Here is a 26541-nt window from a genome sequence, read left to right on the forward strand (position 1 = left end):
CATTAGCATATTGGCAATAAAAGCAAGACGTCATAGTGTCCTAATATTGTGAGCTGATTTTAATGCTTTGCCAGTTTCTGTCATATACCAATAACTCTGAAATCACCCAACATTGTTTTTAGACGTTATGCAAAATTCTTTCTCTTTGAAGACCCATAGAGGTCTAGCAAAGAGAAAACTGGACTGGTGAAAGCAACTGGAAGATGACGTTCTGATGTCTGACGTCTGTAGGGGGAGTTTCATGAATAGAAAACTGAAATAAAATCACAAACTAACTCGATCTGAAACCGAAACGTGAGCTTTAAAGTTATTCACCTTCAGTTTCAGATTGTTTTTTCAATTTTTTTTTTTCAGGTTCAAAACTTTTCTTCAGTTTCAGGCCATACTGTTTCAGGTTCAGACTTATGGGGGGTGTAATAACAAATGGTGCTTTTTTCTGCCTGTTTTTATTTAATTTTGTTTTTAAATGATCAAATCTTTTGGTAATGATCTGGCTCCATACTTCCCCTGAGTCGGCTCCTCTGTGTTGAGCCCTGCACTTCATTTCTGATATGCTTTAGTCTGTGCAGTCCCCACCGCACTGGAACGCAAACAGCCTTGCTCTGTTTTCGCTTGGGTTTTTTTGCCCTCAGGTTGGACCGGCCGCTGTCTCTGAGTGTTGCCAGGCTTCAAATGAACAGGAATGTGATGCTTGTTAAAGATCCTCTTCAGTTTTTCCCAAACCACCCACAACGTAGGCGATGGTAGAGGTTTGGCGTTGTTCCTTCTTTTCTCAGTCTGTTTTTAATGAAGGCCCAGATCGTGTGGTCACCTGGTTCGAGGGGGAACTGCTGATGATGACTCTCCTTTTCTTTGACTTCATCTTTGGTGAGAACATTTTAAGCCTGGTGGTTCAGGGTTCTGATAACACCCAGCTTATATTGTAGGATCTGGTCGTTAGCTTCCTGATCTCTTTAAAGATATTTCACAACTGTCAGACCCTTTCAGTCATAGCTGGATAAATCTGCAGATGAGCAGCGGTGTGATTGATCGATTTGATTCTTTAGGGATCTGCAGTTTTACGTGGTATCCTCGTACAAGCCGCCGAACTGATGTTTTCCCCTGCTGCAGCACTCCTCTTTCAATCAACCGAGCGGCTGCTGATTGATGTCGGGTCTGTTCGCGTAGCAACTAACGGAATGGAAGAGATATTAAAGCTTCTGACAGAGCGTGATATTGAACACACAAACAATCCCCCCCTTCATTCCAGCTACCTACACTCGCCATTCCCCAGAAGCACGCCCCCCTGTCGAGCTCGTGTCAATATTTCTCTTTCTCTGGGTCTCTCTCAGCCTATATGCACCATATGTCCCTATAGAAATTTGTGCTGTATCTGAAAGATAATTCCATATATTCAAAACCCTAAAAGCTACAAAAGGTTACAAAAAGCTAACGTCATTTACCTATAAAGACCAATATTTCTGAAAGTATTATAAAGTATTTAATGCAATTGCCAAAAATGCTGCATAGACTTTCACACTAATGCTATTATCTGCTTATATGGGCAATTTTTTTTAAGGTACTGGTGTAATAATATAATTATGAATCAAAAAATTTGGGACACTTCTGCACTACATTTCCTGCACATTTTTAATTTTCATTCATTGGTGTCAAACGCCAGATACACAACAAGAGTTTAAAAAGCTTGTAGCTCGCTGATTTGCAACAAGTGGAAGGTAAATATACATTCCTGCTGCTTCAAATGCAGTTTATTTATAGCTTTATTTCAATAAGGTTATGGAAATAATTGTGTTTTTAAATTTTCCTCTGTGTAGTTCACTTGTACAATAATAGTGTGTTTAGCACAGCCGGAATAAAGAGGGCAGGTGATGAGTTAAGTGTGGAATAAGGAAAATTTTTAAACAAGATGGCGAACACACTGCAGTGCTCCTTTATTCAAGCTATTTATTGCATCAAAGTGAGACTGTAGGTTAGTTAAATGAGGGCTGAGCATCACCAATTTTTACCATCACCTCCTTGGCGCATTCGCTTCTACTGTAGCAGCCTGCAAGTCATCTCGCAGGTATATTTTCTCCCATATTTGTACCCAGCTCCTAATATCAGCATTTGGAGTGTCTTTTGTCCACTTAGTGATGAAACATCTCCACTTTTTTTTTACACCTTCAGCATCGGAACTTGGAGCTTTTCCCATTAATCAAAATCTCCCTCCCAGCCTACTTCCCACTTCAGCCCTGCCTTATTGTTCCAGCGGCACCACTTCAGGGTCTCTGCTCGCTTGTTTTAAGATGACATACGTTTACAGCTTCCATCTTCGTTCCTATCAATACCCTGAATTTCTGCCTTTCACATCAGAAAAGCGCTCAACTAATCCACTTCTTTCCTTCTTATTCGATGAAACTCAAAAGTATTAAACTGAGTGAGAAGAAGTGAGACACAGCTCGGCCCCCTGTTGTTTATCTCATATTAGTGGTCTGTCTCGGAGTCATTTTGCTGAGGCAATAGGTGTCAGATTTGTTCGCTTGCAAGCAGTCAAAATGATTAAACGGCTGGTGGTAGCATTTGAAATGATACATGAAAGACAAAGGGGTGGTGGAGTGTTTATTTTTTAGGTTACATCAAAATGATTCCATTTGAAAGGCAACACCAGGGGACACACAATAAGGTCGGAACAGCAAAATATCAATACATGAACTGTCTTAGATTTGGCCATTATTTGCCTTGTATAGAATAAATCCTGTATGACCTTCACAACCAGCCTCCACCCACACAAATGTATTTATTGTTGCTGGTCTCAGAATGTGCGGTAATGTTCTTTATGTTGGTTGACTGGCATCTTTATTTGTGAGGATGCGTTGATTTATTTCACATTCAAGCACAGAATATGCTCCTGTCGGTTAGTACCATTATATTTTAAAATAACAGAATCCAAACATGTAGCAATGCACCAGACTGTTAGTATGCAGATAGAAACGCGAATTAGTCTCCATGTCCTGGCAGTACGTACATCGGCCTTGGTCTACAGAGAATGCTCTGGGTTGCGTCAGTCTCTGCATCACTCCGTGCGTGCTCATTGTTTTCATTGCCTAAAGCCTTCACGGTGTTGTTGAGCGTTGTTGATCCCCTGCAGGATTTTCAGCCCGTCTGGTCTTGCGTGCTCACACCATGCAGGCAGGCCGTCCAGGTTGTTATTTGGGGTGGTTCAGGGTAGACAGCGTTCCGCCCCTCTTCTGCAGACCCAGCTTCACACAACGCTGCCATACAAGCCTCAGGCCATAGCTGTCAGCTCCTCCTCAATTGTGAGCACGGCACATTCTGTCTCTCTCTCTGTCTCTTTCCCTCGGCGCTTCCTTCGCCATCCGTTTGCTGCACACAAGCCCAAAACAGGCTGGGAGAATTAAAGGTTCAAGCGGAGAATGTTGGCGAGGGTTCAGGGGAGAGTAGTAAAAATCTGTTAAGAGTTGGGAAGTTAAATATGAGTTTTGTTTTTGTGGGTCTCTGGCGCGTCGTGTCCTTTTTGGCTGTTTAATAGCCTTTCCATTAAGGGTGTCTGTGCGTGTTTGTCTGTGTGTGTATACACACACATTTTGATCTCTCACATATTAAAAAAATCATTAGATTTTATGAAAGTGCAAAGGCATCACTGTACACCTACAGCTGCAGTCCACCCGTATGAATTTTATTTTGCTCGGCTTTGGTCTAAATGCACAGTGTTTTTACTTTCCTATGGCAGCTGTGGTTTTGCCAGGTATGTTGCCTATTAATAACCTGGAAAATGTAAGCATATGCATGTCTTTGCATTTGAAGAAAAGAATTAAACAGAATTTTGAATGTACGCAGGTCCTCATTACTATGCTTTTATCCAGCCAGCTACATCCAGCATGAGCAGCTTATGGGAATAAAGACAGCATGTGGGCTTTGATTCAGAGTTGCAGGGAGGCTGTGGGCGAGAATTTTGGAACTCAGACTTGGCACACAGACGCAAGCTTGCACCTTTTTAACACACACTCACGCTGTAGCACTGACACGCTGCCGCAGGTCGGGCCGCAGCTGACTGTACATGGTACCCACCCACCACCTGAGCTGAATCACTAATGGGGTCATTTGAATTTTTAACCACAAATCAGGATTGAAGTACCACCAAATGTTTTACCTTATTTATTTATTTTAAAGGTGCTCGCTGTTTATTCTGGAATGGCGCTATCGAGTACAAGAGACTTGTTACATGGAAATATGTCTTTTTTAAAGTATAAAGTACCATTGTCATTGTTGGTTATGTAGATCCGTATGTCCTGAAAAAAATGACCATATTCTGTTGTAATGGTGGATCATAGTCATTTTCACACCTATTAACTCCCAGAAAACACTGATTGTGCACATTTTTGTCGCACATTATTTTCTCTTACTCTATTTTCCTTCCATTTTATGACTGTTTATTGTAAACAGTGCAAGTGCTTCAAACGTTAAAAAATATGTCCTGTCACCCTTGGTGGTTGGAAAACAGCATATATTGTTCAGCTTCACATTTGTGTCACATTAACGGTGAAACACTGACTTTGCAGTCACAGCAACGGCTCATACGAGCTTTTACTCTTTGCGATTAATCCCCCTTTCGTTCTCTGTTCAGCCTCTCCAGGCCTGCAGTTGCAGTTCAGAGTAGACGAGAGTTTCCTGAGGCCGGGGGAGAAGCGCTGGTTCCTGCGGTACCTGGCCCTCCACACGATGCACATCGACATCTGGGACAGCGACTCCCTGCTTCTCATAGGATCTACTGCCATCGAGCTAAAGGTAGACAACAGGGCTCTGGTTATTAGCAGCCAGATTGGCTGTCACATTCGAGTGCAGAACCTGATCACCACAATGCAGCTACGCAGTAAAACACAGTAAAATATTATTTTTTGCTTATAAATTTTCAAGCCATGGCACAGATTCAGCACAGCATTATGCATCTCATAAATCCACGCAACAGTCAGAGAGCGCTTCAGTACGTTTAATAGAACAAAACCATGCGGTGCAAAGAAAACAGCCACTAATAATAATACGTCAAAAAGGAAAACATCTTATATTTCATTTAGCTTCCTTTGAAATCATAGAGAGTAAGTGAATAATGCTCATATTCCTGTATTTAATGATACTTCTCAACTGTTTGACTTCTCATTTGGGTTTTGAGGGGATAAATTACACAAAAAAGGTGGTTATATTTTGAAATCTCCTCCCTGTTGATGCAGTATAAGGTCTTGGAAGCCATGTTTCTTTGGTACCTATTTTAGATATTTGTCTTTTTCTCCCCAGTATATGTTGCGTCAGGGTAAATCGGCAGTGCAGGCCCTACATGAGGTCGAAGTTCTGACCACAGACTACGTGGGCGAGGAGACCCCAATGAACACTGATTCTCGTCATCAATCAACCTTCAGTCCCATGAGCGTGCACACCCTCGTCAGGGGCTGGCTGCATGTACGCACAGGAAACATAGGTATGTCACAGTCTAAGCGACGCCCTTGGTTACAGTGAACGGCTGATTCAAACAACTTCTGGCAAAATTAGCGCTATCCATGGTCCACAGGCTCAGGGAATGAGGAACTTGATTCCATTTTCCTTGTCTTGGGGCTCTTCTGCATAAATAAGCCATCATCCGTATTCAGTGATCACATTTATTGTACAGACAATGGTTATTAATGAATGCAAGTCTGTATAATTTTGATAAAGTATCAGAGCTTGATGCATGAGTTTACGAGGCCGGATGAGCAATCCCCATGCATGCACTGCAGCATAAAGGCTTTGGTAAAAAGCTATTTGTATAACCATAAAATTGTTTTACATATTTTTTGCTGTTAGCTTTCAGTCGCTGATGAGATATCCAAATGGAAAATGCAAAATGTAGCGATTGTGACGCCACATTTAGATGCACAAAGCTAGTGGAGCAGTGGTTGTAAATCAGTTAAACCATTCGATTGCATTATAATGAGAACTAATTTACTGACTGAGATATGCCCAACTCTGCAATATGGCGAGAACCCTTTTAGCTGAGTTTAGCTGGGCATTTTTCTGGTTGACCTGTTATTTCCCAAACCCAGCAGTGGTTTAGGTTAGCTGGATACAGATTGCAACAACAGCAATTGGGCAAAGGTGAACCAATAATCCCCATCTCTTTGTACATGAACATTTCAGTCTTAACCTCAGTGTCTTTTCCTCTTCTACTTTTGTCTCCTAATACATGTTGATGTTGTTAAACTTCAGGTCAAAGTCTAGGTAGCAGACAGTCGAGCGTGCACCAACCACACACTCTAGTTGAAGGAAATGGAATGCAATCACTGTCAGATTAGGGGGCCTACGTGAACATTTAAAATCCGGTTTGAGTCAGAGTAAAAAGTGCCTTGTGTATGCACAGACTGATGGGATGGATGCAGGCGCAGGGCTTTTTCAAGCAGCTATGTAGCGGTTTTATCTAAATGTGTGTCACAAGTGCAAAATAGATAAACAGGGTAACAAAGGCTGTATTCAGACAGCAAGAAAATGAGACTTTTATCAGCTCAGAGTTTTTCTGATAGGCCCTGTTGATTATTAATCAGAAAACAATCAAAAGGATTTCAAACATGACCAGCCTATTAGGGTTGTTGACTTTCTAATATTGTGGGAAAACCCAGGAGTGTTGGAAAAAACTGCAGGTAAACAATGTTGTTCTCCTGAGAAGTGTTTTAAACTGTCACGGTGCTTCTAGGCTTACTTTTTCTTGTGTAATGGAACAAATTAGCACCGAGACTAGAAAAAGGAAATCTGAGGATAATAAGGCAAAGCGTGTATTTTCTTTACTTAGTTTCACTTTTATGTTTCCTTTTTATTTTTCCTGGCAGCATAAGACCTTGTACTTGCATATAAAACTCACTGCAGCCGTCAGACTAAACATAAATAGATTAAGCACGGGTAACAAAATAAACTTGCCACTGGTTATTGCCACTGGTTAAAGTTATTAAAATCTGTATATGAAGCTACAAGAAATTACGACCAAAAAAAGCGCGAGCTCCCGATTTATTTTATTTTGTGATCAAGGGATCAGCCATTCCACCACCAGTCTTTCTTTATCTATCAACAGTTTCTATCAACGCTGCTCCCCACAGCTACAGCTACTGCAGCCATGAAACCGTCCCAAATTGCATAGCGTGCGCGCCATCCTCCTCTCCTAGGAGCTTGGCACGCCGTCTGCACTGCAGTGGCGTTTGTCTGTAGCTGGCTTCCCATTAGTCATCTGTTGAAACGAACCTCCCCCTCATAAGCACTTCATCATTTGCAAGTCGTTATTGTTCGGGTGAAACTTGCCAGCATTTATCGTCAAGGAGCATTGAGAATGCACTGGGTTATCAGGTGTGCACGTTGATGAGAAGAGGAGGGCTGCGTCTGGCATGTAAATTCCAATCAAGACTCAGATATACATCAGGCGCCCTGGCTGACAGTTAGAATCAATTTAGGGAGGGAGGAATTGCAATTTATTCAGTTCTGCTTCCATCTGTCACTGCTGTTCACTCTTCTCGCTCTGCTTTTTATCACGGCCTTCCTGTTTTATTTTATTTACCAATTTACCTCTTACGTTTCTATCAAACTCACACACACCCTCTATGTGTCAGGTTACATCTCTCACTTCTCTTTTATCCTTTGTGATTCTTTTCCTTCTGTGTGTGTTTGTGTGTGTGTGTGTGTGTGTGATTACACTGGGAGAAATCACTGATCTTATTTAGCGGGTGGTAAAGGATGCAAACTTCCATCATTAATGCTCCCTGGGTGGTGGATTCAGACGATACTGTCAGTATGATAGATGGATTTTCTGTATCAGCTAACTTTTGATCGACATTTGATGAGAAGGGCACGCACGTGCACATGCGCGCCTGTCTGTGACTATCCCATCGCTCACAAATGTAAAAAAAACAACAAAATGTCTGCAGCCCTGCACAGATGCAGACATATGAATGCATGTGTGCAAGGACGCATGAGAGAGGAAGTAGCAGGATTGAACGCCAGACGAGTAGAGCGCCATAAAAAAGATCAGTAGAGGATTACATCATTTCTCTTCAGATACCTGCTTCTCTAGATTTCCTGCAAGTTTGTGCAACGTGTTCCAGACTGATACCCCTCGTGCACAAGCAGTTGTCAATATAAGAACACGGAAATGGTGGATAAGGGTGTGTGGAGAAAATAAATTCACAGAGGAACCCTGGCTAAACGTTTCGCTAATGTGATTCAACTTATTCTTTAGACCTTATCATTTTTTTCTTTAATTAGCTTTACTGCAGGCTTACAGAGAACCTTATTGCATGTCTGTTTTTATTATGCTGCTGCAATTAGTACGCTCAATTCCACAGCACTTTTTCCACCATTACAAGTCATGTAATAATTAGATGTAAAGTGTTTTGAAAGAATATGGTAATCTGGCACATGTAACATTTCAATGTAGCATTCATTATTTAGGGCGCTTTCACACAGGCAGGATTTAGATCGGCCCAGTTGAATTTTTGGTCCTGGTGCAGTGTGAGGGGTCACTGTAAACACAACACTCACACAGTGGGGCTGACGGGTGCTCTCGGTGCGGCTTCAGTAGATCTTGTGTGTGGTCGGCGTGGTACGTGAACGGCCTGTTGGTATCTGCTCGTGATGAGACGTCACAGTTCAGGAGGATTATATTTTAGAGATTTAAATAAGGAACTGATGGATGAGGAAATAACCAGCACAACAACAGTAAAGAATGAAGTACCACACACCTGTTAATTAAATAAACCAAAACTTTTCCTCTCTCTGTTAGTTATCATGGAACCTTGATGCTCTTCTATTGGGACTGGAGTCTGGACCGGGGTGAAAACATGTGTAAATACCTGTCTTTGGTCCGCACTGGTGTGTGTGAAAACACCGCATAGTGTGTGTGTGTTTGTAGTAGAAGGTGTTTTCCCCAGGTTTAAAAAGAAAATCTGCAGCAGGTTATGTGTCGGTGTGAAGTCTTGATATTGAAAAAAGAGATATGGGGAGTATTAACTAGTACATCTACAAAGGAGTAATTTCCAAGAGAAAGCAATGAGATGCATCTTGAGCTCATGTGCCCAGGAACTGGTGCTCATCAGAGGCCTGGCCTACATATCAGTGTTCATGCGTATGCATCTCAAAAGAAGGTGGAAGCTGTTTCCTTTGCCTTACAGATAAATGGCAACATGAACGTTCAACAGCACTCCTGCAATAAGCGACCACATCCTGGCCTTAATGAGCCTCAGGCAGAGGCACAAAACTTTATCACAGGGACACAGTCGAGCAGTTGAATATTAATACATCTGAGGAGGCACAGCTTTTTTGAGCTATAGCCATTTACTTGGATCTTTGCTGGTGTAATAGTTGTTTTGTGACTCGTGTCACCACCGTTGCTATCGGCCATGCTTTTCCTCATGTCTGGTCGACCCACAACATCACAGAGCACAATAGCCAATAGGTGACAAGGAACCCGGAGATAAACTTGAAGGGCAACAGACAATGTCGCAAATTCGTCCCTGTGTGATTTTTTTTTTCTGCTCTACTCTGCGCAGAGATGTTTTCACCAAGTTCTTCCTGTTAACGCTCCTGTGTTTTCCTTTTTACTTGTCCGCCCTCTGGGTCAGGATTCTCCATGGAGCGTCCTTTTCCGGTCCGACAGGTCGGGAGTAGAACAACTTTCACTTCCACTGACTGGCCGTGTTAGTCACTTTGATTTCAGTCAACTATATAGGGCACTTTGTTTTAGTGGGAAGAACACCATAATTCAGTTATTTAGGTATCATGTAAACTCCGTGAGGGAAACCAGCTTTGGAGCTGTCCGTGGTGCTGAATGCAGTCTTCCTCCATCATCTGACTTCAGAGCCCAAGCGAGGGCATCAAACACACTGACCTTTAGGCCAATTATGAAGCCTGTCAGAATACAGTGGTGCCTCTGTCTGTGGTATAATTTATATACAGTTGAAGGAAAAAACAATGGGTTATTTTAGGCATTGTTTTTAACATTGCAGACATGGGAACATTAAAACCAAGCAAAGCAAAGGACACGTTTTTCTCCTTGCCTATAAGCATGTGAGTGATGATCCCAACTGTGACCACCACACAGTTACAGAGAGGTTAGCACTGTTGCTTCACAGCAAGAACGTTGTGGGTTTGATCCCCAGACATAGAGGCCAGTCACTCCATGTCTGTGTGGGTTCATACTCATAAAACCAGTATGAAACAGTTTAAAATGAATATAAGATTCCGTTGGTTTTTATTTAATAATCATGCGAAACTTGCCAACTCTATCATACGCTCCATAGGCAGCGGCCCATTTTCTGTTATGTATGTCATAAATCATGACTTGATTTGGCTGAGAATCCACCAGAATGAGGATGTATTGGAGAATGTGAGTGACAGACTGTCATTACCAAATGAAAAAGAATGAAACACCAAATGATCTCTTTTTTTAATTATCGCAAGGTAGGATTGACAAGTAATTAATATAATGGTAATGATATCTGCTGTCAGGCCCGTTCAGTCATTCCACAAAGCAGATTTTATTAATAGTGTCATAAAGGAATGAAGGGAAGTGGCTTAATCATAATAATGGAGTTGCGAAAATGTCGCAGCAACGTGGAGGCTTCAGCTTTGCATATGAGGTCCAGGGGAGGGAAAACATTCCTCCCACAGAGAGAGCTGCAGGAGCAGATGAGGAGTGTCAGAGGCATGACGACCGCCTACTCGTTCCACGAAGCAAATCTGCTGGTGAATCCAGACAAACGCTCCAACACCTCACTGATTTCATCTGCTGCATAAATTTACGGCAACTTTGATGGTAAAGTTATGGCGCATCTTCAAAAAAAAAAGATTACACTTTTCAGTTTTACTAACGTTTTACAAACACCCAAAAATGTATAGTAGGAGAACATGTCTAGAGACTGTGGAGCAGTTAGAATACAGAGACACACACCAAAGACAGAAAATAAAAGCATCCCTCATGACATTTACTAGTGTGAAAATTGTTGGTCTATTAGTGGCAATTAGTTATTCATGATGTAGTTTATATTAGAATTAAAACAAAAGCTGAAATAACTTTTCATGATCTGACTTCCAGTACTACATTATTTAAATTTAAGAGCCGACTCGACCCTTGTTAAGCTCTATGAAAAGCTAATTGTGGCGTAAAATACGATGTTATTTTCTGTGCCTTTGACAGTGTAATGAATAGACAGAACCTCAAAGCAAACCCAACACATTTAGGACTTTGAGTAAAGTTTTATTCTGTCTCAGTCTAGGTCAATTTCCACAAATCAGTCCACAAGGAAACACATCCAAATCACTAAGCAGGGTTGGGAGTGATTGCAGGAGGGAAGAGGAAGTGGATTTAAATAGACAAAAGACGAGACAGTCACACAGAGGTGGACAGAATCTGAGTAAGTGGTAAATAATTACAGACAAAGAAATACTCTCAAAACAACCTACACAAGAACCAACCACAGACTAACTGACCCAAGCAGTCTCCCTCTCTCCCTCACACACACATATAAACACTTAAAAAGGTATCTGCTTCAGCGGAGGAGACAGATTAGAAGCTTCTTCAGACCTCACACTTCCCCTCATCTGCAACAGCCTGATAAGCCCTGGAGGAAATGACTGTTACAAAAGGACAGAGTGGAGAAAATCCAGCCCAAAGCCGTCATGATTTGTTTTAAATATCAGCGAAATTTGCTCAATTAGTGGAGCTAGGTGACTTCCCTTTGGGATACATATACAATGTGTTCCACTCATTAAAAGCCCTCTCCACTGGCCCATCACAGCCCAACTTCACTAACCTTGCTTTCCAGCCTGAAGAGGGAATTTGCTTATTCTGAAAGGTCAGTGGCCTGGAACGGGGAGGCAGACCAAATCGAATATCGCAGGCTACTATGAATCCCCCACGGTGCCTGCTCCCATTTGTTCCAAGGGCCAGTAAATCAGTGGTTTGTTGTGGCCTTAACCTCGAGAACTGCCAGCGGAGGAAAGAGGACGGGCAGGTGGCGTAATGCTGTGCAGCATTATTGTCATACAACAGACTGAGGTAGTCAAAAAAATGTGATGTACTTCGGCCCCCTGGCTCCCCGTTCACAGTTAGTCATCATCACAGGGAAAATAGAGCAGCCAAAGCAGTGTTGGACGGCACAGATCCTGATTAGCTTTTATTTCCGCAGAGAGCCCTTTCTTAAACATCCAAGGTGAATCGGCAGTTCTACATGCATCAACCTGGGTCTTCTGACCAGTAGATATCAGCCTAATAATGGTTCCATCAGACTGCACAAAATAGGTTCTATTTGTTTTTTCTTACTGAGGGCTTCTAGCAGTTCTCGCGTTTATCTTATTCTTGCACTCTTGCAGGCTTATTTTAAGCTTCTATCCATCATCAAAGCAGCTGTCCACACCAGCTGAAAGGCCAATAATGAGAGACTGGGAACAAGATCTCTCTGTTATTGATTAGACATGTTTATGCGACAGTAGAAGTAATGCCTTCGTGATTATTCCTGGGGAAATATAACTCCAACAAATACATTTGGGCCGAATCTCGTCGCCAGGTGAGGGTGATCGATGGCGAGGGGGATAGGTTGAGACGGCAGACACCTCACCCATTAATCTGCTGAACAGCGCTGTCTGGGTCTGTTTGCATGGCAGCACCAGCTCCTCATTACTCATTTAGCCGCCACCCATTATCAGTTCATTGATGAAGGACTTTGCCACTAATAGATTCAGAGGTGGGCTTCGCTTCTACTCTTAAAACCCTCGTATGGGCTCGCCAGAGTGTCACACCTGGGCGGCAAAGACACTTAATTGCTGCACTCAACAGAGTTCATATTAAAGCAGCCCCAGACGAGCAAGCTAAAGTAGCTCACTCTATGATTTAAAACCTCTGGTTGGATATGTTTTGATGTTCCAAAGACTTTGAGGAATAAGGACCTTATGTCAAAGTGTACCAAAGTCAGCTTCAGCCTTACTTCTTCAGTCAGCTGTAGCGAATTGCACAAAAACTTCTCAGGTAATGTTGCAGATATTTGAAGGGAACACAAAACAGACACAAAACTATAAATAAATATAAATTTGACATGCAGTATTTCATAAGTATAGAAAAATATGTTGCGTGTCACTATATAGGTGAGAAAATGAAGTGCGGTCACTGAAGTGAGCACTTAATTTTCCTCTTTGGAATTAATTGTCAACCAAAGGGCTCTTAATAAGAAAAAGGTGTAGGATAAGAAGTCATTTTTATTATTAATAAATATTATTGTGGATTTAGGTTAAAGCACCTATGATAATATGACTACAGGCTAATATATGCGGTAGGGCTGGAAAATCTCTCTTCATTACAGAACCTCACCAGGCAGGAGGCCTGGACAGGGTCAGACTCCATCCATCAGCCTGATGCTCCTCCTGCGCTAAGCTGTCTGTGTCTAGACCCCACTGCCAACTTTGGACCACTAATTAGCCGCTGAAGATTTGTTACCACGTATCGATCCTAGATGTTCAAAGCCAGGAACACGCGTGCAAAGAAAGTTCGCCTGATTATTATGTAATTAATTCTACTCAGTCAACAGGTCAGAGGCAGTTTAAATGAAAGTTCGGCCCTTGTGGCATGTGATCCTCGGACGCCCACACTGGCTCTGTCGATTACTTCATTTGTGTAGCTGCTGATGGCCACTTTATAACACTCAGGTGGACGTAGGACTAAAAGAAATGTCTCTCTTACAGGCTGCCCCAGGGATCCTAAAGGGAAGAGGTCAGCAGGTGTGATGCCGCCCTACTCCCACATCATCACACTCAATGCTACAGGTGGTTTCAGGGGAGGGAGTCTGTCTTCCAGAAGCGTCCTCCAAGTGGATGGCAAGTCCTTTACCCTACAGCTCACTAACTCCTGTCTGTGCTGAAACACGAACGTATCATTTAACGGCACTTCCAGGAAGGCTTTTCTCCACTCAGCCTTTGGTGGACGCCCACACACGCATGAGTGTCTTTGATGGGGTTAGTGGCTTTCATTTTGGGCGGTGACCACACTCGTGTGTTGATCATCTCAAGCGGATCCATTTCACCTGCTATGTGTTGTCTGCACCACTCAATTTTCAGCCTAATTGAGCTTACAGAGGCATCTCATGTGGCTTCCCACAGACATGTTTGTTATGTGGGTGTGTGTGTGTTGTCGCGCGCGCGTGTGTGCATGCGTGTGTGTGTTTGCTTGTGTACAATACAAGGAGAGGAATGCACACAAACACACAAGGGAACGTCATTGTTTCCTCAATTAGAGAAGCCTTTTTCCAGCCGACTGCTCATCTCTAAATGTGTTGTCAAAGTGTGCAATGTGACAGTCAACACACACACACGCACAAAAAGGGCATCAGATTTGAGATCAGAAATAGTAAATTATTTCTGAATAATGCATCCGGTGGGTCTAGAATTGTGGAAAGGGCTCCGCAGCCCCTCTCAGGTCTGTTTTTCCATTCCAAAGCATTTGCTCATTGATGGAACATGCGGTAATCAAATCATTCTCATGTGGACGCATGAACAAGCAAACATGTTGTAAACCCGTTCTTGTGAAACTAATTAATCCAATCGTTCAGTTCATTTGCTTTGTTTCTTCCCCAACTCCTCCTCCCCCTCCTCCTCCTCCTCACCACCGCCAGTGCCACCCACTCGGTGCTCCCTCCTCCCTCCTCCCATCGGTTTTCTCTTGCCATTCAAACATACTGAATGACTACTTGCTCTCACCGGTGTCCAATCACAACATGACGTCACTGGGAGGTCGTCTTTTGAGTGTGCACCGCCTCCTACGCCTGGTTGTGGAGGAAGAGACGCGCCAGCGCTATCGGGTTAAGTGACAGGCAGTCGGGCCGGTGCCTCGGATAAGGAGACGCGAGGAAAATGCCCGAGGATAAAAAGTGATAGCAGTCGAGTAAAACCGAAAGAGACGACTTCATCTTCATTTTGTTTCTCTAGATATCATACATATGGAACAAAACTTAATTTAGTTACTAGTCGGTTTAAAATTCTATTAAATCATAAGCGTGCAGTCAAGATATTTATAGTATCAAAATCATAACAATATAGATGGACTGTCAGTATTGAGGGCAGTTAAGAATGAAACAGAAGTCATTTGTGTCCAACATTATAACTTGTGAATGTAAATTAGGCTCTCTCTTAAGAGTAGCTAATTTGTCAGGGAGCAGAGGCAAAATCAAAACAACTCAACTACCACATAAAACAGACATTTGTCATTTGAAAATATTGAATCAATGCATTTTTTTATTTCGTAAGTTGCATGTTAGACAATGAGATTCAATGTTAGACAATGAGATTCAATGTTAGACAATGAGATTCAATTAAACTTTAACTTTACTAGTAGTTTTTGGATGGAGTGATCGCACTTATACCACTCAGATACCCACTTGTACATAATTACTATTATTATCATCATTAATAACAGTTGAACCTTTCCCGCATTTGGTTAAAGCAAATGTTTCTGATGGAAAGCACCTTTCCATGCATCCTTTAACTCTCAAGTGTTTGCCTTAATTTTAGCAAACATTTTAGTAGGCATGAAATGGAAGATTTGTTTTCATTATCTCTTCCTCTTTGTGGACGTTCAGTCACCCTTGATCACCTTACAGAGTACAAAAGATCCTCAGTCAACTTTAAGGACGAGCCGAAAATAAAACAACAAACGGCAAATTTTATATTTGGGGATTTGTGTCAGTTTCGTGTACCCTGTTCCTTGACTGAGTTACCGTACCCAAAGTTTTCATAACCTTAGTTAGTTAAACGATTTTAATGTTCAATCCAATTAAATAGACAAAGCTCCAGCTGAACTTTATAATTTTGATATTATTTGGCTTAAAAATTCTCAACCTGAATGAGAATGTAAAGTTCGGCACCTGCAGGTTTTTAGAGAGATATAACAGTATTTACAGAGGAAACTGCCAAGGAGGTGAAAATAACTTGGATGGAGAGAAAGTCAGTTCGATTTCACTCATTGGAATGTTCTTTGTGTGCAAGCTGTTGTTTCTGCTCCTCCTCTAATACCTTAATCCGTCCCAACTCTCTCTCCCTTTGGACACTTGCAAGGGTTTTTTAGAACATATGGGCAAAATGGCATCGGGATTAAATTCCACTGTACTCAGTAAATATACCCAAGGCTCTGGTCTGATTCTGCTTCACAGGATGGAGCACGGCCCAGGCAAACAGGCTGGGAAGAGAGAGGAACCAGGAGGCGTGCATCAGAAGTGAGCCTGAGCAGCGCAAGCTGGAGCGCATGGCTGCCGTGCGTCGTCGCGAGGCTCCGGAAAATGCCACAGTGGCAAAAGTCACGGTGAGATTGGCCTTTGAACGCAGCCATCGGGGACACAAAGTAGCTGCTTCATGTTGAGCGCACTTGTCTGCCTGCGACTGTCTTTCTTGCTGAATCTGAAACAGTCGAGGTGTGGAGCATCCTCCAGACAGCCCGTCACCCCTGCAATTCTCATGACAACCTGCCCTTCAGTACTTTGTGCTTTAGTGGCTGTGCAGGAAGGCGTTAATTGTTCTTTTACCTGAAGGCACATCTTGTACTTTCACCCATGGGTGCACGTGCTAAATGTAATTTCTGCCTCTGTTGCATGTCTGTCGGAGACACTTTACACGTCGCAATTCCTCTGTTAAGACCCGTGTTTGGGCTGTTTCACACCCACAGAGCAGCATGTGGAATATAGCTGTGGCCCAGCCACTAAGGAAAAAATAACATGAGGAGATTCTTTGAGATTTCAGTTGAGATTGATTTTTCCAGCCTGGGGGGATCTTGATTGCGTGACTACATCTGTCGTTCTGGTTTCGAAATAAATTTGAGGACTTTTACTTGTATTGAAAACATACAAGAAACCCATCCTTTTATTTGAATTCAGAGTTTAAATTAGTAACACAATGAACATTCTGGTCCATTTTCTTATAACGTGTCACTATACTCACTAAAGTCTAGGAATAAAACCAAGAGTGAATGCCTTAAATGGTTAAAAAGTTGTTTCACAATGTCGACTGCAAACTGCAAGTGTAGGCGATCAATATAAAGGAAGTCTCGGGTTTATTTGATTTCTGTAGCACTTTAAAGGCAAGCACAAAGTGTCTGGCAAAGCCAGACATATACAGTATGCTGTATAAAAGCAATGGAAAGAATAAAATGACAGCAGGGAGCTGAGTAAAAATCAAAACAGCTCAAACATGGTATAAAACAACACACATTTATCAACTGGAACTATCAAATTAAACATAATTTCAAACCAGAGAGTGAAAGCCAGGCTTCCAGAGCATTTTAGAAGCATCAGCAGACACAGCCCATGACTGTTCCACGGTTGAAAAGCCACACTTATAATCGCAGATCTGGGCAGTAATTGTATATAGTTTTGCAAAAGTATTTTCTGGTTTGAAACACCCGTTTTGGTCTTTGTTGTGTCTTTCAGGAGCCGACAGTGGAGGTGTTCCAGGCAGATGCAGGTTATCGGGTTAGATCGGCTGCGGAGCGCAGTAAAGCGGAAGACATTGCCAGTATGCTGAGCCAGGACATCACCACCCAGCACCTGCTGTTCGCCAGCCTGGGCTCTGCAGAGTACATGGAGTTTGTCCTTCAAAACCCCCTGAACGTGCCTCAAACGGTCACCATTCACAGCGATGACCCCGAGCTCAGGTGAGTTGACTTAAAGGAGAAAACACCCCCGCTCTTATGTCACGTCTGAACACAAATCCATGTTTGCGAGCAGGGCCTCCTCCTGCTGAGACAGCACATCCTCCCAATATGAATGTGGTTTCCACTGGGTGCTCCGTTAACCCCCACCATCCATAACCGTTCAATTTCCTGTCACTACCCTTGGCTCAAGACCTGGATGGAGTCGCCTGGTGGCACACAGTGGGTTCTCATCTGCTCACTGATGGGATTTACTGCACTTTACAATGTATATGTGATCAATAATAGTCTTAAGAGTGAGGCAGTTCAGCAACATTATACTCAAGATTGTCAACAAGATATACATCTCAACTCATGGGATCGATGGCAGTATTGACCTGAAGGCCTCTGGGCATTAATGACTTAATTATCACCTCTTGAGTGCAGGAGTGTGTCACACTTTGTGACATTTCCTATAAAAGTGCCAATGTTGCAACCTGTTCTCAGGCTTTCTGTCACTAGGGATCATGCAAAAATGATCCCAACATCACACAGGGATGAAAAGGTGACACGGATAAAATAGCATTGATTTTTTAAAGCCACCCACAGCCGTTTTGGCGGCTCTGTGAGACCACGGACGCGGAAATGGAAGGCTACTTTATTAGCGCATTCGATTGTCTGATACTCTTCTTGTTTTTGGATCTCTGACCATTCTGTGGTGTCAGATTTTGTGGTCTCGCAGGTTAATTGACTCAGACAGCTGATTTATTGACTCTGCACTTCACGTTCTGGAGAATACTCCTCTCAGGCTTGTCAACACACACGCAGTTAAAATGTTTCCAAACCGAGCCGGCGGCATTAGAATGTCAGAGGGAGATGATGTGACGGCATTGGCTTGTGTGTTTTATTAAGGATGTGGGAGTCTGATTCACAGTTTGCTCGGGCTTTGAATGTGATGCTTGCGTGTGGGCGTGTAGAAAATGTGTATTAATGTTCGGAATGGGTTATATTTTTCTGCTTTTGTACTGTTCACAGTTTGTTTGTGAAGGTTCTCAGTCATCCAGGTCATGGTAATTCTGGTACTTGAATCTTAGCAACTGGGCTGTTGGAGTTTCTTGAAATGTTCACAGTTTGATTGCTTGTTTAGCACAAAACCACCCTTTCCAAACACACTTTGCTCACAGCTGCATGAATAAAGAAGTTAAATTTAGGCTCTCGCTACTTCTTGCTCCACTATTATCCTCCATACCACAGTCCAGCAGGTAACTGCAGTTTGTTGACATGGATGCAAACCCAATGCTGGAGAAACGCTAAATCACCCCTGTAATCTCTGCAGGGCGACCTCACAGCTGACGTTTCCTTGATGGTCCGTTCTTGGTATCTGCGTTGTGTTTGTTTCCTTCATTTAACGTCCCTGTTAATCCTCCCACCCTGAGTCCTTTGTTCCAGATTCTGCTCATGACTGTGCTTTGGATTAACATACATCACGTTGATCAACAAAGTCTGGCGTGCGCCACGAAGGACTCATGGTCGCATTAGCGCTGGCACCGAGCCTAACGGGTTTAATTGGGGGGGTCATCCATCCCTCTTTCTGTCCTCCTTCGGCCCCCTTCCTGCTTATTTTGTTTTATTTATCGTGTTTCTGCATGAGGCGGTGCGATGCGTTTGGCTAAACGGTCTGCCACCTCCAGCATGAGTCAGGAAATGTGTAAATTGGTGAGGAGGCGTGTGTGTTTTCTGTGTTTGCGCCGCGACCGCCACAGTTTCAGGTAGAAACACTTAATTGAGGGCAGCAGTGGGCAGGAGAGCAAACTGATTTGTGGTCTGATTGATTCTTCGAGCTGCTGGTAAATCAACCAGATGCCAAAAATATTATCAGGTTGTTTTGGGGTCGATAAATACATGAGTGCAAAACCGTCACCTTATGATCTATAGAATCTGTGCACCTTGGATTCCTCGCCTCTATTCTCTGTGGGTATAAAACTCAGTGCAGAGAAGTTTGTATGTGTTTTACCAATATTTGGTTGAAGCGAGGCCTTGGGTGAGCTCTTTGTTCTACCCAAATAAACCATAGAAGGCGTGACCTTCACCTCAAAAAAAGGATCAGTCGTTAAAGGAAGTGTGCTAAGCGAGAGGCTGCAGCTTTGATGCCTTTGGGGTTTTAAAAACCCAGCGGCTCCTCATCGTCAGAGGACACATTTGATACCTGTTGCTATCCATTTTGCATGGCTGCCTGATACCCTCCAGAGCTTAATGTAAGCCATAACCGCTGGTTGGCAGAGAGATAGGAGGGTGCAGCTCATCCACTGTCGTCCATGCTGCCTCCTTTACAGCTGCCTTCTGCTTTCCCGGCCTTGAATTATTCAGTTCCCTCTCTCTCTCTCTTGGCATCCATTAAATAATCCTTACCTTCTTCCTTCTCTGGTTTTATCAGAATTTATCTCCAACACTCTGTCCTGCTTTCCTCCTACCTTGTGTTTTCCACAGCAAAAAAATAAATTAATCAACCTTTCTTTTTTTTTCTGGCTCAAGGCTCAACTCCAGACTCACACACACACACACACACACACACGCGCGCACACTGAGAGATAAGCCACAGGCAAAATGTTTTATTTCTCTTGCACAGGTGGGAGTCTCAGAATAAGTTTCATGGAATTGAATGTTGCATTTTGCCCTAATGTTAGCAAGGTGGGGCGTTGAAAAATTCATAAATCCTTGCTGCCCTAGAAAGAAAAAAGAAAGAAAAAATGCCCTCTTCATGCACATCGCTAGGAAACCTTTGATGTTTGAAGCAGCTCTCCTGTTTCTGCATTTGTCCACAAAGGTTTTGCATTCGGAGCCTGGCGAAATAATGAAGCGGAGACCACCCTCTGTCAGGACGTGTAACCGGTGGTGGCGTTTAAATCCCCGTTGTTTGTTTTAAAGGGAACCCGATTGTTTTTCCATGTGCCGATTGTTTACATGTGCTGGAAGTCGGCGCGCAATTCAAGCGGAAAGAAATGTTTCGCCTCACTTGTTTGAGTGGGTGTGGACAGCCCTGAACGAAATCCAGGTTTAATGATTTAGTGAGTCGGTTTTGATCACGATTCAGAGCCGGATCACGCTTCCAGATCCGTCTTCAAACCCGGATGGAACATTAAAAGGAATGGATGAGTTTGCTGACACGTGTCGCGTGTGTTTTTAATGTCTTCTTATCAAAGTTGGGTAATATTTTCTCTCTTAAATGCGGGCCCGTCCGCGTCCCCCAGGACTCTTCTCTAGGTCATCAACACATGCTCAAAGCTTCCAGCATTCTGCACACGCTCCGCTTTGTTGTTCGGCTCACTCTCCGGACTATAATGGCCGGAGTGAGAACCTGGATGCTTCTCATAAATTCATCACAGGAGCTTCTTTTAATACTGATGTCCTTTAATCTTCCCGTCCAGCGTCATCACCAGCACTGACGAGTGGCGTTACTTCAAAGAACTGACCAAAACTTCCACCCGGCTGGAGGAGAACATGTTCCACACGGAGGATGGTGCACCAGGCCCCAGGATCTATCTCCGACCCAAGGAGAGCGTCCTGATTCCTCTGAAGTACCAGAGCTTTCTCTGTGACCACGCCCTGGCCCTCCAGGTACGTCAGGTGTTGGACAGTCACTTTCATCTCCTTGTTTAATTAGAAACCATTTCGACCCACTTGTAAGTGCTGCGACATCATTATATAGCTTTATATGTTGCATTCCATGCACAGTTAGCTTTTCCATATATAAGTCATACTTATTTAATGGAAACTCAGGCTTGATGCCACAAGAGCAGCTGGAGAGACCTGTGAAGGATAGGTGAGGGGCCCCCGTGGCTTGGTGAGGGGTCATATTTGTGTTCTTAGGTGCAGATGTAATGATGGTGTTGCAGTTATTTGCTTTTTTGGAAGATGATCATTCTTAATAAGCCCGTCTCTAATCGAATCATCGCAGGGGCCGAGCTTCCTCCCTCCAAGCAACGGTTCTCAGGTGGCCAAGAAAACTCTGTCCAATATCATTGCTGCCAAGACTATCAAGGTACCGAGTGTCTTTCATATAATCCTTGTGATATAGAGTGTCTTTTTCTTATGTGCTGTATTGGATCTTTATTTCTCTCTTCTTTTTATGGGTTGTTTTTCCTCCAGGCTTGATTTACAGACGTTGCTTTGCGATGCAAAGTAGATGTTTACTGTTTTGCTTTTTTCCTGCCCTTTTTGCCTTGACAACGGCTCAGTTAACAAAGTTAATCTGAATTATATAGGGTGAATTTTCATGACAAATGTAAAACACAGGAATAAGATCTTCATATTGACCTAATACAATGTGATATATGTATATTTGGTAGTTTCCAGCCCCTTCACAGCATAATAAAAACACATTTCTGCGGTGGCCTTATGCTAAAATGAAATATAATCAGACATTCTGTCATCAATCTATAGTCAGTGCCTCAGAGTAACAAAGTGGAAACAGACTTTCATAATGCTTTTTTTTTTTTCAATTCAAATAAGAACAATATCGACATCTGCATCGATGTGAGTCTTCAGACCCTCTTTGCTCAGTAGTTGAAGCATCCATGGCAACCCTTGCAGCCTCTAAGTGTTTGGGGAGATTCTGACAAGTTTCTCTGCTGATCCACTCATGCGTTCAACAGGTTGGATGGGGACAGAGAGACATTTTCAGGCCTCTCCAGAGATGTTTGAGCCTGGGCGCCGACTGGGTCACTCAAGGACACTCACTGAGTTGTCCCTAAGCCACCGAGGTTCTAAGCACTCTGGATCAGGTTTTTCATTAAGTGTATCCCTCTTTTCTGCTCCGGTCAGCTTTTCCCTCAACCCTGACCAGTGTTCCTGTCCTCAGCCTCTGATGAACACCCCCTGCTCTGAAAACACTTCTTTTGACCTCATGGATTGGTTTTTAATTTTATATATATATATATATATATATATATATATATAAACAGGTGAATATTGTGTCATAGCAACGGGTGTAGGCAATATTTCATTTTCTTTTTAATCCATTGGTAAAGACTCTAATTCTTTAATCGGCGTGCCAAACCAGGATACTGAGTGGAGTCCCTGCAAACTTCCAACTGTTTATACAGCCGACAGCTCCATATTCACTTGGCTTATAAGTTATGTAAAGAAAGACAAGGTTTAGTCAGATGAACTTTGTGGGACACCCTTAAGACTCACAGCGTCTACTACACAGACGCGTACGCCAGACAACAGTCGGTGGAGTGGCAGTGTACCGCCCTCCCCCTCCTCCTCTCTCCCACACACTCCCAGCTCAGACACAAAGAAGACTTTGAAGTGACAACTATTTTAAAAGCCACCACTAGCCAGACAAGGTTGTCAAGCAAAATTATATGCTGGGAATCTTTTTTCTTTATCTCGCTGAACACTGTTTATCTTTTCTAACTGGAAAATTCCCGGCCGAAGAGGGAAACTGTGTCTGATTCGAAGGACAGCTTCGCACTCCTGGCTAATCTACTTAAAATGAAGCGTGCCTATGTGGTGTTATTCTTAAGTTATATGTCCGTTTTTATGCATTTTAGATCAGATTTTACCATTAGCATGTGAGACGATGAGACGAGAGAGACAAATGATGTTGACCGGTTCAGAGATGACACCTCTACATGGTTTCTCTGCAGCCCCGGGATGATACAAATCTCAACAGCTGTTGACCTTCTCTCCACAGACATGACCTTAATCTCTACTTACATTATTGACTCGTTTTGCCGCTAACCTGCCGTACCTTGCAAGAGTACCGCTTTTTAAAGGAGCGCACAGTAACCGTCAGCACTCCGTTGTGCAGGGTCATGAAATATTTGTCTTCCAAGTGTGCGTGCCTGTGCAAACGTGCGTCAGTGTCAGCGTCAGTGCGGTGAGCAAACATCCTGTCAAGAGGTCAAAGAGGTCAGGTCTGGATCAAAATGCGTCCTGCTAAAAATGACAAGCCCCAATAGTGGAGCTGTCAGTATGCCAGCTTTGGCACTGCTGTCAGTCAGCGCGTATCACTAGTGCCAGACATGGGCCAGCCCCGGGGGGGGGGGGGGGGGGTCGGAACAGACTGTAAATCTGACCCCTCAACGATTTGGACAGCTGCTGTTTGGCAGGGATCGAGCTGCTGAATTTGTGATTCGCAGGCCGTAATATAGAATGTTTCACTTTAAAGGTTGGCTTTTTAACCCAGCTTCATCTGGAAAGTGCATTTTATTTTGCAGCAATTCCTTGATTTGGTTGGAAAACCTGATGTAAGAAATGATTTCACAAACAAATGTGTTAGCGTGTCAATTCAGTACCTTTTGAGTTGATTAGACACGTAGAACCATGTGCTTTAGTCAGGTCAGTGCGCAACAGAAGGACTCAATCACTGATGGCAACGTCACAAAGGTGTTGGGTTAGGTCAAAGCTGGGGCTTTTCATACGTATATATATTGATTTTTTTCTTAATGTTCCTTTCGAAATCTGTTTTTCCATTGATTTTGTGTGTGTGTGCGTGTGTGTTTACAGTATTTGTGCAGCACAATTATAGTTACAGCAGTTTGAGGCTGTAACGACCACACCATTAAGTTCTCACCATAACCATTTCAGCTGACACCATGCACTTATTCCTCCCAGCACGCACGTTGCAAAATACCACAGCCGCCCTTGTCCACCTGGGAGCGTTGGTGTAAACAAGGGGTGTGTGTTGAAATGTTTTGGCATTCTCGGTGTTTGAAGGTCAGAATAAAACCGTCCAGAAAGCACGAGCGCTTGGCCACCAAGACAGGAAGTCAACTTAAAACTAATCTTGGAAAGATGTAATGCGTGTGCATTAACATGGAAGAGAATGGTGTCACTAGAAAACTACATGTTGTGTTTGAGTCTCATAAATAAAAAATAATAATAAAAGAGGCAAGGAGTCTTTCTAGTTGCCCACATGAATCCCTTTTCTTTCCAGGCTAATTTAAACCTAATAGTGAAAATATAAATTAACAGCAGTAAGTACACAAGACAAAGTGAGCAGAATATATTCCCACTAAGCAGCCAGTGTTTTTACAGCACGGTTTAATGGTCCAAACAGAGGCCCGGGTTTTACGATTTGTGTTATTATCCATCTGAGAACAAGCTGTTGTTAATGCAACTGTGAAAGGAAAAGAAACCCTTCTCCTTAACAGAAAGCTGCATTTTCGTCATCAAAATGCACACGGCGACGGTGTGGAGCACATCTGCACCTGCCATTAGATCCGTGTGTAGTATGTTTACACTTATAGTATGTCTTTTTACACATGCTCACGGACAACCACTTGCAATTAGTGTAGATTTTGTACATATGGGCATTTGCATTGATATGCAAAGATCCTGGGGGTTGTTTTAACACAACAAACTTCAAAGCATGTTCACCCCCCTGCATCAGCATCATCACAAATGCTTACATCAAACCTCTCCAGCAAACTGCCTCGCGGATAAAATATGGCGTTCCCCACCCTGGTTCTTAAAACAAAGTCAGTCAGGGAAGGAAAATTAGACAGAATCATCTAGTAACAATTAGTCGATAGCAGCCTGGAGCAGATTCCATCTGCTCTGGGTTCTGCTCTCAAGGTTGGGGCCTCCCTCCAACGCTGACGCTTCCACCCTCTCACCCCCTTTTTCGACAGGTTGCATTTAAAGTCGACAGCAAGCTGATGGCCATCTTGCAGGTGAACGTGGAGCCAGCGCCGCACGTCGTCGACCAGACCTTTAGGCTGTACCACCCCGAGCTCTGCTTCCTTAAAAAAGCCATCCGCCTGCCCCCGTGGTGCGACCCCACAGGTAGCCCCGGTCACCCGCGTCATCTATAATGTGGATGAGAATGCATCGTGTTTTCAGCCTTCGTTTGTGTCGCAAACATATCAGCCAAACCAATCTCCGTGTAATATCATTTCTATCAGGGAAAAAAATGCTTCAGCAGCAGCAGGAAATGAGAAATGAGAGAGAAGAATAAACCGTGGATGCTAAAGGACAGCGTCTATAAGCGCACCATTATTTATATGAAATGTATCATGTTATGTCATTTCTCCTGTTTTCTTTTGGTTCTTTCCATAATGCAATGTTGCAGTTATGCGCACTTACTTGGCTTAATATACTTTAGTAAACAAGATAACGTGGAAGCATAGAATCGCTCAAATGTAAAACCTGTACCATTAATCTCCTTTTTTATTATTCGGTTCACCAGATGGACGTCTGGATGCCACGGTTGACATCTCTGTTCGCTGCAGTGACCCCAACATTGTCTGCCAGACAAGGGTGCTGGTGAGTGAGCGTTGCTGTCATAAGTTAGTTAACACTGCGGTTATAACAAGGTGAATTTCCCAACTGTTTTGGAATTACAGCCGTTTCAGTCCCAACAGCCAGCTTCTCTTTGTTCTGCTCCGCACACTTTAAAAATGCTAATTACCCATCTCTTTCATTTGCTTCTGCCTTCTCTCTTCCCTATCTTTGCGTCTAGGTACCGGGGGAGCCTCAGGATATTTATTTGAAAGTGCCAGGAAGTCCCAGTCCAAACATCAAGATGTTTTTTGTGATGGTTTTTACGTACGTATCATTTACTGCTAAAGTATAGCATACAGTACAGAGTAAACACACACAGAGCTGTGCCTGAAGGAGAAGTCTATTTTCAACTAATTAAATTGTTCACGCTGACTGGAATTAACCAAATCAGATGGAGGTTTGATGTTTGGAATCTGTCCTCCAGTCTGTCGTCATCTGTGATGCGGTTTCGCTGGCAGATTGGCCCCAATGTGCCGTTTTTCTCTGTAATTCTGCGCCAACGCGACGTTTTTCATTGTCAGCTTTAAAACAGGTGCTTCACAAAAGCGCTGAGTCATAGAGGAAGAAGTGAGAAACCAGAAACCGCC

The 26541-nt window shown here is 43.1% G+C and overlaps 1 protein-coding gene across 2 annotated transcripts in view; it reads left to right on the forward strand.

Annotated features, from left to right (window-relative positions):
* nphp4 (nephronophthisis 4) overlaps positions 1-26541 on the forward strand; it is a 97460-nt gene that overhangs the window by 65462 nt on the left and 5457 nt on the right. For both annotated transcript variants that reach the window (XM_057039859.1, XM_057039860.1), the window contains 10 exons: positions 4625-4785; positions 5290-5470; positions 13735-13866; positions 16194-16342; positions 17463-17686; positions 21088-21277; positions 21618-21701; positions 25303-25456; positions 25860-25936; positions 26133-26218. In XM_057039859.1, the coding sequence (XP_056895839.1) occupies positions 4625-4785; positions 5290-5470; positions 13735-13866; positions 16194-16342; positions 17463-17686; positions 21088-21277; positions 21618-21701; positions 25303-25456; positions 25860-25936; positions 26133-26218 (1438 nt within the window). The remainder of the gene's footprint in view (positions 1-4624; positions 4786-5289; positions 5471-13734; positions 13867-16193; positions 16343-17462; positions 17687-21087; positions 21278-21617; positions 21702-25302; positions 25457-25859; positions 25937-26132; positions 26219-26541) is intronic.

This window comes from Takifugu flavidus, chromosome 8, assembly GCF_003711565.1.
Source record: "Takifugu flavidus isolate HTHZ2018 chromosome 8, ASM371156v2, whole genome shotgun sequence".
NCBI classification, from domain to species: domain Eukaryota; kingdom Metazoa; phylum Chordata; class Actinopteri; order Tetraodontiformes; family Tetraodontidae; genus Takifugu; species Takifugu flavidus.